Below are 18,727 nucleotides of genomic sequence, written 5' to 3'. Positions count from 1 at the left end.
CAGTTTGCTCACCCATGATACTCATTGTTAAATGCTTTAAAGGATTACCTGATATAACTACACACAAATGTTACAACTTTTGAAAATAAAGAGCATCATTTTAATTAGTGAAGCAACTAAATCACACACTACTGTTAAAGGAAAAAAATCTTCATTACTTTCAAGGGCAGGAAGTTTCTTTTTTAAAAAAAGTAATTATATGCTCCTAGAAATGATGTCAAAAACTGGAATACAGAAAACTGAATAATTATTCCCAGGGTATTATTACACAAAAAAGTGAACGTGGTTAAAAACTTGCAATTATCCATTTAGCCACCAAATGGTGCCCCTACATTATCCCTGGGTGGAAAGGTAAGGTACTTTGACACAAACAGGAAACAAAGGAAGGATCAGCAAGTGAGACTAAAATCTGGCCAGGTCGTTTGGTATATTATTAACACAGCAGAATAAGCAAAGTGTTGCCTAGTGGAAGCCCTTTGGAAGTCTTGTTTAAAAGACTGCCTAAGAAAGATATTAACTAGGCTGCCAGTTGTTTACAAGAGCGCCTGAAAAGTCCATTCCCTTAATGAAGGAAACAAAATCCTTTTAATTATTATTGACCAGTTCTTTTTCTTATCAGAGAAGTGTGAAAAGTGTAACTTAAGTCAGCACTGTCCCAGGAATAAATAGAGCTGGCATTTATGAGGTTTACCGTTATTAGGCTTGCCAGATGTAGACATGTCTACCTTTTACCTTAGGACTATGTAATGTACCTGAGCAACGCTGTAGTCAGAAGACAACCATTGAGCAGGGGTAGGGTGGCCTTCCTCTTGTGGTTTCCCTGGCCCCGCTGGACTCAGAGAAACTCTCCTCAGTGAAGGGCCTGAAAAAGTGACAACCCCCAGCAGTTGTTTATGGTGGGCTGGCCTCAATAGAAGAGGGCTTTGCACTGTTTATGGAAGATACCCCAGCAAGGGCCAGCCTAGAAGGAACTCAGACAGCATATTCATCATCACTCTGGTGTCTGACACCTCAGTTCAAATCTCAGGTCTAGGTCTACCAGCCCTATGACCTTGAGCAAGTTACTTAACCCCTCTGACCCTCAGTCTCCTCCGCTGCAAAATATGAAATAAGATAATGCCCTTAAAATACTTAGCATAATGTTTTGAGACATTGTCAGCATTCAATAAATGGAAACTGCTAGAAAATGTTTTCTTTAGATAATAGTAATAGGAATGATCACAGCCCTCAGCCCAGGGCAGTACCATTCTCCTGGCTTCCTCTATCTGTTCCTGAGAAGAGAGCACTTCTCTGACCAACAGACTCAGAACATGGAAACAAAGTAAACACTCACCTGACTGCTTTCCTGTCTGAAATCTCCCAGGAGTTACTGTCACTCAAAGCTCTCTTGCTCTCTTTTTAGAGTCCTCTTTCTCTAATAACACAAGTTCCAGATCCAGTACTATGCCAATTTTTTAAAAGGCTTGGCTAGGAAATTTCAAAAATTCTTCTAAATTGGTTTCCCAAATGGATTACTGATGCTGGAAATTCTTAACACCTCACAATCAGTACCAATGCTATGTCCATGAGCCATACCAATAACCTCCAATAGATGAAGGAAAGAGAAAAACTTTACCTGAGGGGAAGATCTCTTCCTGTGACTGCTTTAGTCGCCTCCTCTCTCTTGCTGATAATGGGCGGTCCTTTTAAAGAAAGTCAGTTACTTCCATTCCTATTCACTGTTCTTACAATACCTACAATGCATGACATATCATCCAGCACTACAGGAAAGGCCCTGCACAGGTCTTTAAGGGAGTGTCCATTTGAAACCAGTTCACATCAGGCTTACAACTCCTAGCTAGGATGATCACAGCCCTCATTTCTAGGAAGAGCTCATCTTTGGAAGGGCAAATAGGTATTTCTGCATTTCCTACATTCAGAATCCACTTGGTCTCCTTAATTAACTAGAAGTGACCAGCCCTGAAACAATAGAATCTGTCCATTTCAATCAAAGCTTCTGTTGAGAATCACAAATTTGTGCTTTCCAGTGTTTGGCAAAAAGCAGGGCTAAGATGTTTTAATATAAAATTTCACAATATATGCAGAATTTACAACCAAAAAGTTTTATAATAAAGCTTAAAAAAATCCAACATAGACTCCTACAAACCTTTGATGATGATATCTCACTGTTCCTCGAACTGCTCACAGACCCAGTGACCACTCTACTTTGGTTTTCAGCATCTTTTTGTGTTGATGTGACATCCACTTTTCCAACAGTAGAAAGAGAAGGCAAAAGACGAGGAGGAGTCTCTTGGAACTTCCATAATTAACAAAGAGAGAAAGATTATCAGTGTCATATACATCTACCTCCAAAGGTCCCCCATAGGTATATCTATGTATTTGTCAGTGATTCCCTCTCAAAAACTTTAAAACATTGCATTTGGGGGGGGGGGCAGGGGGCGGAGGGGAAGAAACTCTGCCAAAAGTGAATGACCACTTAAGAAGCTTATAGAGACGGTGCCTGTGAAAGTTACTTCCAGAAATGAGGGGTTGCCACGATCTTATGCAGAAGTTGAGGGAGAAACTGTTCATTAATATGACATAAGAGGAATCAGAGATTTACCTTTTTTGGCCTGTTCCTTTAACTCTCAAAATGAGCTGTCTATCCTTGCTGGAGAAGATAAAACCCTTACTCTGCTTCCAACTCACTGACATTTGATAACTAATATTTAGCATTTCTACCCTTCTTTGTATGTTCCTTGCATTATGTATGTGCCTTTTTAGCACATCATTCTAAATAGAAATGAAGTTTCCTAAAGTCTGTTTCCCAAGCAGCAGCACAATAACTTATTCCAAAGAGATCTCTGCTGACCTGTCTCTTTTCCTCACTATGCTCAGTATGTTCTCTTTTCTTCTGCCGCCGCTGTTGAGACAGGAAAGGTTCAGACCCAGAGCTGTGTGGCTGTAAAGCTGGGTGGATTCTGTCCTGTTTTTCTATAACACATTCACCAGCAACTTGATCCTTAAAAATAATAAAATGAAACAAACAAAAAAACAAAATAGAATAATGAAACAGTCTTTTGAACTTCCAAATAGCCAAACCTGCCATATCTACTTCTAAAATTATAAATGAAAGAAGGAGGAGCTGTCTTTTTCAAAATGAATGCTTATTTTCAGTGTTGACAGGCAAAGACACAATGATGACATCAATTATCTACATATTCTGGGTTTTCTTCTCTTTTCCCAAATAAAAATAATTATTTTAATTAAATTACTCAGATTGTTATTAACCTGAAACTACCAATGTTCCTTTAGTTTTTTAAAAATCTTTTTATAACTTTTAATAGGTTTGCAATTCAGAAAACTAACAAATGTTTTAAATGAAATCCAATTTAATATACACATATTTCCCAAGTAAACATTAGTTATTTGGATGCCCTCTAAAAAGCACCATGAAAAGATCACGAGCTTGGATTCAGATGGAGTCATATCTCCCTGAACCTCTGTTTCCTTATCTATAAATGGGTATAATGCGTCACACACATCATGTGACTACTGGAGGATTAGAGGAGATTGTGCACTATTGTACTTAAGACCACATCTAGCACATATTAGATGCTCAGAAACCAGGAGCTATTACTAGCAGTAGTAAAGATAAAATAAGTTAACTTTTAAATTATGAAGATCACCAAGGACTTAGTGTTTTATTTGGATAGCTGGCTTTAGAAACTAATGCACACCAAACATGAAAATAAAATAGCTTCTTACATTAATTTTTTTTTTTTTTTTTTTTTTTTTTGCGGTACACGGGCCTCTCACTGTTGTAGCCTCTCCCATTGCGGAGCACAGGCTCCGGACACGCAGGCTCAGTGGCCATGGCTCACAGGCCCAGCCGCTCCGCAGCATGTGGGATCTTCCAGACCAGGGCACGAACCTGTGTCCCCTGCATTGGCAGGTGGACTCTCAACCACTGCGCCACCAGGGAAGCCCAATCAACACATTTTTATCAAGAGCCCACTATGTAGTACATTTTAGAAAAAGGAACAGTGTGATATGCTAGCTATGCAAGGATACCCAGATAATAAACAGTAACTGATTTAATTCTGAAGAGTGAAATAAATGTTTCTCTGCTGGTATTAAGTATAGAATATTCAAAATAAAGCTTATACATATAAGAGTACCTGAACAAATGACTTAAGGAGTTTCTCCATGAAATCCAATTGGTCCTAAAAAAAGTTCTTCCACTTTTATCAACAACAAAATAACAACAACAACAACAAAGAAATGCGAGACATGAAATTCTATCAAAAAAACAAAAAAATCTACTCTAAAAGCCTGATGTAAGAAACATATTTGATCAGGTACAAGACAGGGATGTCCATTCTTATCACTCCTATTCAACACTGTACTAGAGGTTCTAGCCAGGGCAATCAGACAAGAAAAAATAAATAAATAAAAGAAATCCAGATTGAAAAGGAAAAATCTCTATTTGCAGATGATGTGATACTGTATTCAGAAAATTCTAAGGAGTCCATTATTAAAAAGTTATTAGAACCAATAAATGAGTTAAGTAAGGCTGTAGGATATAAAGACAATATCTAAAAATTAATTGTATTTCTATACACAAGCAATGAACACTATGAAAATCATTCCATTTACAATAGTATCAGAAGAAACAAAATACTTAAATTTATTTCTTTATTTTTGGCTGCGTTGGGTCTTCGTTGCTGTGCACACTTTCTCTAGTTGTGGTGAGCAGGGGCTACTCTTTTTTTTTTTTTTAGGGGCTACTCTTTGTTGCAGTGTGCAGGCTTCTCACTGCAGTGGCTTCTCTTGTTGTGGAGCATGGGTTCTAGGCACGCAGGCTTCCATAGCTGTGGTGCACGGGCTTAGTTGCTCCACGGCATGTGGGACCTTCCCCGCCCAGGGCTCAAACCCATGTCCCCTGCACTGGTAGGCGGATTCTTAACCACTGCGCCACAAGGGAAGCCAATGGAACAAAATACTTAGAAATGAATTTAACAAAAGAAGTGCAAGACTTATACACTTAAAACAACAAAACATCATTGTAAGAAACTGAAGAAGACCTAAAGAAAATAGAAAGATATCCTATGTTCATGAGTTGGAAGATACATATTGAGATAGCAATAATCTGCAAATAATCTACAGATTCAATAAAATCCCTGTCAAAACCCCAGGCTTTTTTGCAGAAATTGACAAGCTAATCTTAAAATTCATATGGAAATGCAAAGGACCCCATATAGCCAAAACAGTATTGAAAATTAAGAATAAAGTTGGAAGACTTAACCTTCCCAATTTCAAAACTTACTACAGTGAATTCCCTGGTGGCCTAGTGGTTAGGATTTCGGATTTTCACTGCTGTGGCCCGGATGCAATCCCTAGTCAGGGAACTGAGATCCTGTAAGCCGCGCAGCATGGCCAAAAGAAAAAAAACAAAACACTTACTATAAACCTACAGTAATTGTGTTACTGACATATGGATAGAAAAATCAGTGGTACAGAATTGAGAGTATAAAATTAAATGATCATATTTAGGGTCTACTGATTTTCAATGAGGGTCCCAAGAAAATTCAATGGGAAAAGAATAATCTTTTAACAAATGGTACTGGGACAAGTGGATATCTACATACAAAAGAATGAAGTAGAACCCTTTCTTCACATCACACACAAAAATTAACTCAAAATAGATCTCAGACCTAAATGTAAGAGTTAAAATTATGAACTCTTAAAAGAAATTATGGGAGAAATCTTCATGACACTAAAAGCAGAAGCAACAAAAGAAAAAATAGACAAAACTAGATTTCATCAAATTTTAAAACTTTTATGCTCCAAAGGACACCATCAAGAAAGTGAAGATGGGGGACTTCCCTGGGGGTCCAGTGGTAAAGAATCCACCTTCCAAAGCAGGGGACACAGGTTCAATCCCTGGTTGGGGAACTAAGATCCCACATGCTGTGGGGCAACTATGCCTGCGCGCCACAACTACTGAGCTCGCACGCCTCAACGAGAGAGCCCACATGCTGCAAACTACAGAGCCCACGCTTTCTGGAGCCTACACACCCTGGAGCCCATGTGCCACAACTAGAGAGAAGACTGCGCGCCACAACGAAAGATGCCGCACGCCTCAACGAAGGCCCCGCGTGCTGCAACTAAGACCCAACACAGCCAAAAAAGTAATAAAGAAAAAATAAATAAATAATAAAAAAATGAAAGTGAAGATGGGACTTCCCTGGTGGTCCAGTGGTTAAGACTCCGCACTTCCACTGCAGGGGGCACAGGTTCGATCCCTGGTCAGGGAACTAAGATCCCACATGCTGCATGGCGCAGTCAAAATAAAATAAAATAAAATATACTTTAAAAAGAAAGTGAAGACAATCCACAGAATGGGAGACAGTATTTTTGAATCTTATATCTGATAGGGGACTGACATTTGTAACTGATAAAGAACTCCTACTACTCAACAATAAAAAGATAAATAAACCAATTTAAAAATGGGCAAAGGATTTGAATAGATATTTCTCCAAAGTAGGTATAAAAATGGCCAATAAGCCATGAAAAGATGCTCAACAACATTAGTCATTAGGGAGGTGCAAATCAAAGCCACAATAAGATACCACTTCCAGGATGGCTAGAATCAAAAACAAAACAAAACAAAACAAAAAACACAGAAAATAAGTGTTGGTGAGGATGTGGAGAAATTACAACTCTCATACATTGCTGATGGGAAGTAAAATGATATAGTTGCTTTGGAAAACAGTTCTGCAGTTCCTCAGAATGTTAAACATAGGGCTTCCCTGGTGGCACAGTGGTTGAGAGTCCGCCTGCCGATGCAGGGGACACGGGTTCGTGCCCTGGTCTGGGAACATCCCACATGCCGTGGAGCGGCTGGGCCAGTGAGCCATGGCTGCTGAGCCTGCGCATCCAGAGCCTGTGCTCTGCAATGGGAGAGGCCACAACAGTGAGAGGCCTGCATACCGCAAAAAAAAAAAAAAGTTAAACATAGAGTCACCATATGATCCAGCAATTCCACTCCTAGGTATATACCCAAGAGAACTGAAAACATATGTCCACACAAAAACTTGTACATGAATGTTCAAAGCAACTTTATCCACAGTGAAAAGTGAAAACAACTCAAATGTTCATCAACTGATGAATAGATAAATAAAATATGAAATATACATACGGTAGAATTTATTTGGCAATAAAAAGAAATGAAATACTGGTACAGGCTACAACATGGATATAACCTTGAAAGCATTATGCTAAATAAAAGAAGCCAGATACAAAAGGCCATATCTGTATGATTCCATTTATATGAAATATTGAGAATAGGCAAATGCATACAGACAATGGTTGCCAAGGGCTAGAGACAAGGAGGAATGGAGAGTGACTAGTATTGAGTATGGGGTTTCTTTTTGAGGTGATGGAAATGTTCTAGAAACAGATAATAGCAGTGAATGTACAATTATATAAATATACTAAAAACCACTGAATTGGCACTTTAAAATTTTTTTAAATAGTTATGGAAAAAAATAAAAGAAGCAAACTTGAATATAATTTGACAGTCAAGTAGAACAAGCAGGACATATATAATTTTATCTATAAAGTACTAAGGATTCCAGTGTCCAGAGAATGCTTAAGACTAAATTTTGGTTTCAATTCAATGAGTTTAAATGAAAAGAGCATCATACTTATACTTTTCTATAAAAACAAAACCTTATTAAAAACACTTGAGGGACTTCCCTGGTGGCACAGTGGTTAAGAATCTGCCTGCCAATGCAGGGGACACGGGTTCAAGCCCTGGTCTGGGAAGATCCCACACGCCGTGGAGCAACTAAGCCCGTGCGCCACAACTACTGAGCCTGTGCACTAGAGCCCACGAGCCACAACTACTGAGCCCACGTACCACAACTACTGAAACCTGCGTGCCTAGAGCCCGTGCTCCGCAACAAGAGAAGCCACCACAATGAGAAGCCCGTGCACCACAATGAAGAGTAGCCCCTGCTCACTACAACTAGAGAAAGCCCACACGCAGCAACAAAGACCCAAACAGCCATAAATAAAATAAATAAAAACATTTGACTATAGACATATAAAAGTTATATATATTTATATAAAAGTGTTAAATATGAAAATGTATGTAATATATAAACTTTAAATATATAGAGATTATAAAAATATAGTCAATATATATATTAAATATATTCTTTAAATATTTTACAAATAAAAATGTGAAGTTAATCAAATGTTCTGGCTTTCTTTCTAATCCTTAGCTATTACCATGCTTCATCTAATTTAGGCTTCTTTCCATGTTCAAGTAGAAGATACCCTTTAAATTTACTCAGAATAGTCTCTCAGTATCAAAATCCTTTTGTTCCGTTCCTTTTCTTCTCTTCTTCCTTCTCCTTTGGTTCCAACACATAAAATATGTTTTTTTAATTCCTTAACTTAAAAAATCAGACAAATCCACTAACTTTTAAAAGCAAGAAGGAATGTGATATTACCTAATTGTTGGAACTGTCCATTGACTTGCAGGACTTACAAAAGAATGATGTAGAAATAGGAAAAAACACACTAATGGCAAATGGCAAGTACCCTACACGAGGGCACAGAAAGGATCTAAGAATTCCTTGGGTCCTATCCTTTGGTTCTGTCATGTTTAAACTGTTATATGGGAACAACTGATTTTCCTAAAACCACAACTAAAAGCACAACCAAAGAACACAACCCACACCTTTGTAACCACACTTTCCAGTCTTCTTTCTGAAACCAATACCTTGTGCATGTCACTCACCTGGTCCTTTGATAAATTTTGGTCTTTGTTTAGGGGCTGCAGAGGCTTCACTGGGTCATTCCTTTCTCCAGTGACATAGTCAATGGACCATGTGGAAATTCGGTTTCCAGGTTGAGCACTGGATTTAGTGTTATCCTGCAGCCTCTCTTTCACTTGAGAAATAATACATTTACCTTCTAGCTCATTAGAGGCATCTAAGTGTCTTCGTTGATTCTCTTGAACTAAGCTGTTGTTCACTGAGTTCCTCCTTTCTGCAGGTAAGATGTCAATATTCACCCTACTGATCGTGGCTAGCGATTCTGCAGTATTGCTTATGTCTGGTTTGTAGGTGTGGCCTTTCAGACGTGGGGGTGTCTTCAAGGGGCCAATGACTATGGGTTTCTCCTGGGACAAATATTTGTCTTCACCCTGAATGAAAACATGCTTCCAAGTTATTATAGCACTCCTCACACCATATTAGAAAATTAACTCAAGGGGCTTCCCTGGTGGCGCAGTGGTTGGGAGTCCGCCTGCTGATGCAGGGGACACAGGTTCGTACCCCGGTCCGGAAGGATCCCACATGCCGCAGAGCGGCGAGGCCCACGAGCCATGGCCGCTGAGCCTGCACGTCCAGAGCCTGTGCTCAGCAACGGGAGAGGCCACAGCAGTGAGAGGCCCGCATACCGCAAAAAAAAAAAAAAAAAAAAAAAACAACTCAAAATGAAATAGCAGTTTCCTCAGAAAGTTAAACATGGAATAATCATAAGACCCAACAATCCCACTCCCAGGTATCTGTCCCAAGAACTAAAAGTAGGGACTCAGATATTTGTACACTAATGTTTATAGCAGCATTATTCACAACGGCCAGAAGATGGAAACAACCCAAATGTCCATCAGCAGATGAATGGATAAACAAAATGTGGTATATACATACAGCGGAATATTATAAAGCCATAGAAAGGAATGAAATTCTGCTACATGCTACAATATGGATAATGTTTGAAAACTTGCTAAGTGAAATAAGCTAGACACAAAAGAACAAATGTTATATGATTCCATTTATATGAGGTATCTAGAACAGGCAAATTCAGAGAAAGTAGATCAGAGGTTACCAGGGTCTGGGAGTAGAGGCAATGGGGAGTTAGACCTTAATGGGTACAGAGTTTCTGTTTGGAATGATGAAAAGGTTTTGGAAGATATGGTGATGGCTGCACAACACTGTGAATGTAATTAAGGCCATGGAATTGTATGCTTAAAAATGGTACAAAAAAAAAAAAAGGTACAAAATGAAAATAATTAATTAAAAAATGGTACAAAATTTTATATTACTTATATTTTACCATAATAAAATATTTTTAATGGATCAATAACCTAAATATAAGAGCTAAAACTATAAAAATCCTAGGAGAAAACATAGGCATACATTTTCATGACCTTGGATTTGGCAAGGGATTCTTAGATATGAGCATGGGCAACAAAAGTAAAAAACAAATAAATTAGACTTCATCAAAATTAAAAACATTTGTGCATAAAAGGACATTATCAAGAAAGTGAAAGGACAACCTAAAGAACGGGAGGAAATATTTGTAAGTCATATATCTGATGAGGGTCTAGTATCTATAATATAGAAAGAACTCTTAGAACTCAATAATAAAAAACAAAAAACCCAATTAAAAAATGGGCAACAGGCTTAATAGATATTTCTCCAAAGAAGGCATTCAAATGGCCAACAAGTTCTATGTCATTAGTCAAATGCAAATCAGAACTACAATAACATACCACTCCACATCCACTAGGATGGCTAGAATCAGAAAAACAGAAAATAACAAGAGTTGGTGAAGTTGTAGAGAAACTGGAATTCTCAGGGATTGCTGATAAAAACATGAAATGGTGCAACCACAAAGGAAAAACAATGTGGTCATTCCTCAAAAAGTTAAACATAGAATTACCATATGACTCAGCAATTACTCTCCTAGATATTATACCCAAGAGAACTGAAAACAGATACTCAAACATTGTACATAAATGTTCATAGCAAAAGCCAAAAGGTGAAAACAACCCAATAGCTACCAATGAATGAATGGATAAACAAACTGTATTGGAGTATTATTTAGACATAAAAATAAATGAAGTATTGATATATGCTACCTGGATGAACCTCAAAAACATGCTAAGTGAAAGAAGCCAGACACAAAAGGTTACATATTGTATGATTCCATTTATATCAAATATTCAGAATAGGCAAACCCATACATACAGAGAACACTGGTGTTTTACAGGGGCTGGATGGAGGAGGAGTGACAACCTAATGGGATGAGGTTTCCTTTTGGGGTGCTGAAAATGTTTTGGAATGAGATAGAGGTGACGGTCGCACAATGCTGTGAATATACTAAATGCAATTAATTGTTCACTTTAAAATGGTTAACTTTATGTTATATAAATTCCACCTCAATTAAAAAAACTTCTTAAAGTTATTACAGCACTGACTTCATGAACATTTTAATAGGCACTTTGAATACTTCACCAGTATTCCTTCTTTACAATACAAAACTACTTACACAACAGAAATCTAATGAAGCTTAGTCATTTCACATAGAATAACTAGCTTAGGTAACCTATCATTTTAATACAGTTTCTAGAATACATATCCTTTAGAATGAGACGTACCATTACATATGTCTTGGAGCCCTCAGAAGAGTGTGGTTGAGGAGGAACGGCTTCATGACTTAATTCAGCCTTTCCAGAAACCACTGTAGCCACAGGCTTGGATTTAGAGTCATCATTTTTAATATTATTTTTGGAGTTTTTTCTTTATGAGGAAGAAAAGAAGAAAAAGTTATTATCAATACAGTGAAGGTTAAAGGTTTCTATGTATATGAGGAAATGTGCATACATGTTACACTCCCTCTTAGAACGGCTTGTTTTATTTCTTTCTTTTCTTTTCTTTTTTTTTTTTCTTTTTTGGCTGTGCCATGTGGCTTGTGGGATCTTAGTTCCCTGACCAGGGATTGAACCCGGGCCCCCTGCAGTGAAAGCGTGGAGTCCTAACCACTGGACTGCCAGGGAATTCCCATAGAACTGCTCCTTTTATAGATAGGAGTCTTCTAAAAACCAGTGGGTGTTCTACAAAACATTTGACCAGTAATCTCCAAAAACAATCAAGGTCATGAAAAACAAAGAAAGTGAGAAAATGTCAGAGACCCAAGTTGACTAAGGAGAAATGAGGAGTAATATGGTATGCTGGACTGGATCCTGAAGCAGAAAAAGGACACTAGTAGAAAAACTGGTGTAAGCCAAGTGAAGTCTGGATTTAGTCAACATAAGCTACTGATGTTGTTTTCTTAGTTCTGACAAATGTACCATGGTAACATAAGATGCTGATAGGAGAAACTGTGTGAGGGTTATACAGAAACTCTGTTCTATCTCTGCAACTCTTCTGTAAATACAATATTATTCTAAAATTTAAAACCTATGAAAACTTGCCTCACAATTAGAAGTGCCAGGATAATTTTCATCTTCAAGTTTCACATTTGTAATAATACCACAACTGCTCTGCCAAATTTGAAAGTAAAAATGATTGGTATACTTGGCCTTGACTTGCAGAATAAATGTATACAGGAATAATATCCCCAACTGTTTAAGTGTGACATTTTCCAATGCAGCTAAACCTCTGGAGAATTCAAGGGGAGCATGAAGACCAGAGCTGCAGAAAGCCAAAGGTCTGTAGGTAGGAAATTATAGGCAATGTAAACAAAAATATGACCCTTCTTTATCCCCCAGGGCCTCTCTAGCATTGCCTCCCAAATTTAACATGTCAAAAGACAAGGACTGTGAAGGTCTTGTCCAGCTCTAAGTCTCAGATCCTAGAACAGCTATTTATGAAGGTAGGACCTGAAAGTCAAAGAAGGAATTCTATCCCCTTGAGAAGTTATATGAGTAAAGAGGGAACCTCTTTATTTTTTAAATGTGACTATTATCTTACATAGTACATAATGTAATAATAGGCTTCTTAGATGATCTCTCATTTTAATATGATTTCTAAAACCTACATCCTTGGGCTTCCCTGGTGGCGCAGTGGTTGAGAGTCCGCCTGCTGATGCAGGGGACACGGGTTCGTGCCCCGGTCCGGGAAGATCCCACATGCTGTGGGGTGGCTAGGCCCGTGAGCCACGGCTGCTAACCCTGTGCATCCGGAGCCTGTGCTCCGCAACGGGAGAGGCCACAACAGTGAGAGGCCCGCGTACCGCAAAAAAAAAAAAATAAATAAATAAAACATACATCCTTTTAAAAGGATCGTACTCAATATGTCTTGGAACTCTCAGAGGAATGTGAAAGTGATTACTCCAATGGTTCTCTAGATTTTTGATTTTAGCAATTAAGCAAATCTCAACATTTGTTCTAATCATGCAATTCTACTTCATGTTTTTAAAAAACTCACCATAAACTCTCATACATGAAAATTATAAAAGCCACCCTCTTTTATTCCATCTATTTAGCTGACCTATTTGCAAGGGAAATATCTTACGCCTTCGTGGCCTCCAAAAACAAGGATATTTGGCGCTTTATGTAAGGCTGCCTTAGGATGCTCCTCACAGAAGGTCTTTCTTCAGGCCTTTTGCTCAGCATGGTTCTTATTATTTCTGCCAGCTCTGGGCTGTAATCTTTCGGCATTGGTGGCAGCTACAAAGAGAAATAATACCATAAGTATGACTAACAGTCTTGTGAAAAGTAAAAGAAGGTAGAGGTTTCCCAAGATATATTTTTTAAATCATTATCCACAGCAGAAAATAACCAGCATATTAGTCTACAGGAAGCGTATCTGGCATCCTGGTTATAATAGCAAGTTGTAAAATTATAAAATATATCCTTCAAACCAGCAGTCCCATTTGAGGACCCTCTCCTTCATAAATAAGAGCATGAGTTCCTAAAGATTTATGTACCAGAATATTCACTGCAGTATTGTTCTTATAATAGTGAACAACTGGAAACAATGTAAATGGCCATTCATAGGGTACTTGTGGAATAGAGTATGGTATACCCTTCTAATAAAATACCAGGCAGCCTTTAAAAAAATACAAGACTTACAGGTACTGACCTGGAAAGATGTCCCTCATTTATTAAGTCAAAAAAGCACGTTGTGTACCAGTGTGTATAGCCTGATTCCATTTCAGTTACTTTTTTAACATACACACCCAGAGTTATAAAGACAGGAAAAGTCAGGAAGGCTATGCGCCAAATCATTACCAATGGTTATCTCCAAGGGATGGAAATGGATGGAAACAGGGGAATTTCACCTCTTTCTTGTTTGATTCTTTAAGAAGTGGAATTATGAGCAAATTTTACTTTTTCTGTGTTTTTTTCAAATTAAAAAAATAAATGAGTCTTGGTATAATGTTAAAATCAGTAGGTGATTTACAGCCTTAAAACTTAACGGTGTGAGGATGCCTGACACTGCAGGGGGCGACTAGCCTCATAAAATTGACACATAAAGTTGGTCACTCTAGCATCTATCATACATAATGCTTTCTGCAATTTTTAACTGGTTACTAGTGATTGTGATGATTATCAAAGGAGTAAGAAGTTCAAACAGAGTAGACTCTTTTTTTTTAAATAAATCTTTATTTATTTATTTTTGGCTGTGTTGGGTCTTCGTTGCTGCACGTGAGCCTTCTCTAGTTGCAGTGAGCGGGGGGCTACTCTTCATTGTGGTGCGCGGGCTTCTCATTGTTGTGGCTTCTCTTGTTGCAGAGCATGGGCTCTAGGTGCGCGGGCCTCAGTAGCTGTGGCTCGCGGGCTCTAGAGCACAGGCTCAGTAGTTGTGGCGCACGGGCTTAGTTGCTCCGTGGCATGTGGGATCTTCCCAGACCAGGGCTCGAACCCGTGTCCCTTGCATTGACAGGCGGATTCTTAACCACTGAGCCACCAGGGAAGTCCAAACAGAGTAGACTCCTTTTAAACAGGGCTCATTTAACCGCTTAGGTGAAGCTACCAGTAGCCTCAGGGCACCTGCACATCCTGTGTCTATAAGATACTGGTTTTCAAGAAGCCAATTCTTCAGAGCCATTAAGCCACCCTTATAAATTAATATTAAGAAACGATCAATCCCTTCTCTTCCAGTTCAACCCTCCCCACAGACAGGACCCACCATTCTTAACTATCCACCCAATATGATTACTCCCTTTTCTCAGTAGCTACTTTCAAAACTGCACTAAAGTAACCTTGCTCCAAATATTAAAAACAATTAATTCCAGAATATTCTTTACCTTTCCTTCAATAATCCGATAAACTAAAGAATTCATGTCTTTTGCATTGAAAGCATGCTTCAGGGTGGCCATTTCATAAACACAGCATCCCAGAGCCCAAACATCAGACTAGGAAAAAAAAATAGTAAATGGTTAAATGTCAGAATGCCTTATTTACAGTTTTCCTCTTAAAAAAAAAAACATTTTCCTTAAACCAATTCACAGAGAATTCTTCTAACTTACTATTCTGATGGGTTCTAAAATTATACTGCTGTAGAGACAAGGTGAGCTGGCAAACACAGCCGAATCCTACCTTATAGTTGTAGGGTTTGTTTGAGAACAATTCAGGGCTCATGTAGTAGGGTGTGCCAATGAGGGTGCTAGCCATGTCACAGTGTTTCTCAAGCACTCGGGCAATTCCTAGGTCACCCACTTTGATGATGTTTTTTCTTGTTAGGAAGACATTTTGAGTTTTTAGATCTCGGTGAAGGATGTGTTTTTCATGTAAATACTGAAGAAAAATAAAATTTTATTAAATATAAATATTTAATACCTGACTTATTTATACCTGACTTCTTATATACCATCAACAACTGTATAAGTTAAAGAGCCTTATACTCTTAGATGAGCCTTACCTACACATCAAAACACTATTGTTAAAAAAAAAAACAAAAAAACCCCACTATTGTTTTATAATCTCTAAATAAAAAGTCTAATTTACAACTTTCCAAAGTAAGAAATTAAGTTCCATGCATTAATTTTCCCAGCTTCCTTCACAATTGTTCCCTGGTGACTTGACAATCATACCGTCTAGAATTATATGGACCCAGTTAAAAAATGTGCTTACAAACTTTCACTGAAGGTAGAAAGACAACTTATACAAGGTCAGATGCACATTCCTCTCAGACTTATGAAATCTTCAGCTTAATAATATTTTCAACTATAACAATATCACTTTTATTGTTTAAATCCTAAGATACATTCTCTAATATCAGAGTGATATTCCATAAACAGTCTCACTTTTGAATATGTGTATATTAAAACACAAACATGTTTCACATTTCTACTCACTCTGCCACAGCAGGGTTAAAGCCCAAAGCCCCACAGTTTAGGCAGATGAATTAGCCCAACCACCTTTCAGTATGATGCAGCTGACCAACTGATAACAAACATGGTCATTCTTTGCTCTTTGTCAATTCAGGGCCCTTAAAATGGATTTTGCTATAAATATTAAATGAATAGAGAATTGTCTTTCCCAGCAATCAGACAAAATCCATGTCTGCTTCAATACAGATATCACTCATTCAGAAACACTTCAGTGCTACAGCAAGAGGAACTAGGTCCACTTCATAAATGGATTTTTAAAAGAATTTTTTTTTTCATTAAGCATTTGGGGAAGCATTTTCCTAAAATCCACCAAGCATCTCTCTGTCACCTTGGAGCAAGTGGGATGCTATGAGTCCTGACAGTACCTGCAGAGCCATAGCGATCTGAACAAACCATTCCACCACCTGACTCTCGGACAGAAGCCTCCCCTTCTGCTCTTTGAGCTTTCGGTACAGATCACCTCCTTCGCAGAAGCCCATGACGATGTACAGCAGACCATCCCCTCCCTCCCACGACTCCTTGTAGGTGACAATATTGGGATGCTTCAACTGAGACAAGAGCTGAGCTTCCTGTTCAGCAGCTTGCCGCTCTCGGCTGGAGGCATTTCGGAGGTTCAGTTTTTTGATGACATACTACAAAAAAAACACATGTTTTTACAATATGCAAACAAACATACAGTATTATAGATTCAAAAGTATTTAAGGATTATCCTGAGTGTCCTCAAAACCAACCTTCTGGAGACTGCCACATAACCTATTCATTTTGTTATTCACAAAGCACAAAACTGGGAAAAAGACTTGTTACCACTAATGATACTTTTTACAAGTTAGATTTATAGCAGGGTAGGGGGTCACAAAAAAATTATACTTTCCATCTGCATTTTACAATTTCATTAATGGCTAAAAATGAGTCAATGTTAACATACCACTGAATTAACCAAAAAATCTGTGGTAGAGATTCTTTAACCCCTAAGCTCCCCCTACAAAGGTGCATACAATATGACTTGAATGTACATCTGCAGACAGAATGGGTCTGTGGATTCCATTACATACTCAAAGGGATCCAAGGCCCAATAAGGCTAAACATCACCTATCCTCAACATCCAAAATTATTCTCACTTCAAAAAAAACAAAACAACGTCCTCCAACACCTAATACATTGCCCTCAACCGACACACCAAACAATTCATTATTCAACAAACACAATCATAAATGTGTTTTGTAACAAAGCATAAATGTGCTTTGTAAAATGTAAACAAACTACTGCTGAAATGTGAGGGGTTATTATTACAGCTAGTACCCCATCCTCAGCTCAAAAAAATCCCCCCTCCCCATTGACCACTGAATAAATCTCTTATGTCTGAGCTTGTGTTCCAGACAGTGACCAGCACCTGAGACAAGGCAGAAGAGGCGAGAGGACCTTATACTTATGGGGCCATCTCCTCTCAGTTTGTCTGCGGCAGTCCCATTGTCCTGATGTAATTATAAATAGTGTCTCCTTTCAGTTTCCAAATTGTCCCAGTTTGTACATTATATGGTTTATAAACCGTATTTACGAAATGGTTCATTATCCTGAGGCTAATGGGATAAAGCGCAACATTAGAGGCACGTTTTAGAAAGATCACTGAGACTGCAATGAAAGTGATGAACTGGAGAAGGGCAAGTCATGTGGCAGGGAGGACAAGCGGGAGGCCATGGCCACAGCTTGGCTAGAGACAGTGATGTCCTGGATGGGGGAGGTACCCATGGAGATGAAGAAGAGGCCAGTTGGCTTAGTGGACAGACGAATAAGGGGGTGGGAGTGGGGGAAGGTAAGGGGGGGAGCCTAGAACGACTCCCAGGTGTCCAGCTTGGGCAACTGGCTGGTTGGTGGTGCTACTCCCTGAAATGCGGACCGTGAGAGGAGGTTTGGAGGGAAGGTGACGAGCTGAGTTTTGAGCGAGTCCAGAGGTCTCCAGGTCAGACGGGGTATGGGGCCCTTCACTGAAGGAGGAATACTTGCCAGGCGCCGCCGTTAGGTCCTGGGAGTGTACGCTCTCATGGAACTATCGAGAGTTGGGGGAAAGTGTGCAGATTAAGCACACCAATTACGACTACAAAGAGAATGCCAGGGAGTTCGGGGCGCATATGACAGGAAGGCCTGGCCTAGTCTTGATGGTCTGGGACAATTTCCCAGAAGAAGTGCCATCTGAGGCGCGTCCCCTTCAGAATATCTGGGCCCAGCCCTTGGACGGCGCCCTCGGCGAATCCCTGCCTGCTCCCATCCTCTGCCGGGCCCCAGCTCCGCCGACCTGCCTGCCGTCCCGTCGGTGCCTCACGAGCGTCACCTCCCCGTAGCTGCCCCTGCCCACGACACGCAGGTAGCAGTAGGCAGTCAGGGGCATGATCCCGGAGCGGGCCCACAGTCGGGATGCGGCGGCAGCGGCAGACCCCGCTCATTCCAGAGAGGAAGTGGTGCCGGCGGCGGCTGAGGCGGCCCTGCCAGGGAGCCAGCGCAGAGGCCCGACCCAGCGCGACGCCGCTGCCATAGCGATCCCCACAGTCGCTGCCCTGCGCATGCTCCGTGGCCCGGAGGACCCACCACAGAGCCGAGGCGACAGGCGGCC

At 39.6% G+C, this 18,727-nt stretch overlaps 1 protein-coding gene across 1 annotated transcript in view; it reads right to left on the bottom strand.

The window, feature by feature from the left end:
• The window catches only part of NEK4 (NIMA related kinase 4), a 40,684-nt gene extending 22,179 nt beyond the window's left edge, over positions 1–18,505 (bottom strand). Inside the window, exons 1-11 of the mRNA XM_065885294.1 lie at positions 18,413–18,505; positions 16,488–16,754; positions 15,329–15,526; positions 15,037–15,144; positions 13,299–13,453; positions 11,441–11,582; positions 8,795–9,202; positions 2,816–3,001; positions 2,147–2,296; positions 1,616–1,682; positions 753–862 (exon numbers count right to left, since the gene is read on the bottom strand). Coding sequence (XP_065741366.1) covers positions 753–862; positions 1,616–1,682; positions 2,147–2,296; positions 2,816–3,001; positions 8,795–9,202; positions 11,441–11,582; positions 13,299–13,453; positions 15,037–15,144; positions 15,329–15,526; positions 16,488–16,754; positions 18,413–18,505 — 1,884 coding nt within the window. The remainder of the gene's footprint in view (positions 1–752; positions 863–1,615; positions 1,683–2,146; positions 2,297–2,815; positions 3,002–8,794; positions 9,203–11,440; positions 11,583–13,298; positions 13,454–15,036; positions 15,145–15,328; positions 15,527–16,487; positions 16,755–18,412) is intronic.
• Positions 18,506–18,727: the final 222 nt, after the last annotated feature.

The sequence above is a fragment of the Phocoena phocoena genome, chromosome 10 (genome assembly GCF_963924675.1).
Source record: "Phocoena phocoena chromosome 10, mPhoPho1.1, whole genome shotgun sequence".
Taxonomy (NCBI): Eukaryota; Metazoa; Chordata; class Mammalia; order Artiodactyla; family Phocoenidae; genus Phocoena; species Phocoena phocoena.
Note: the sequence above shows the minus strand (reverse complement) of the source record. Positions and strands in the feature narration are given on the sequence as shown.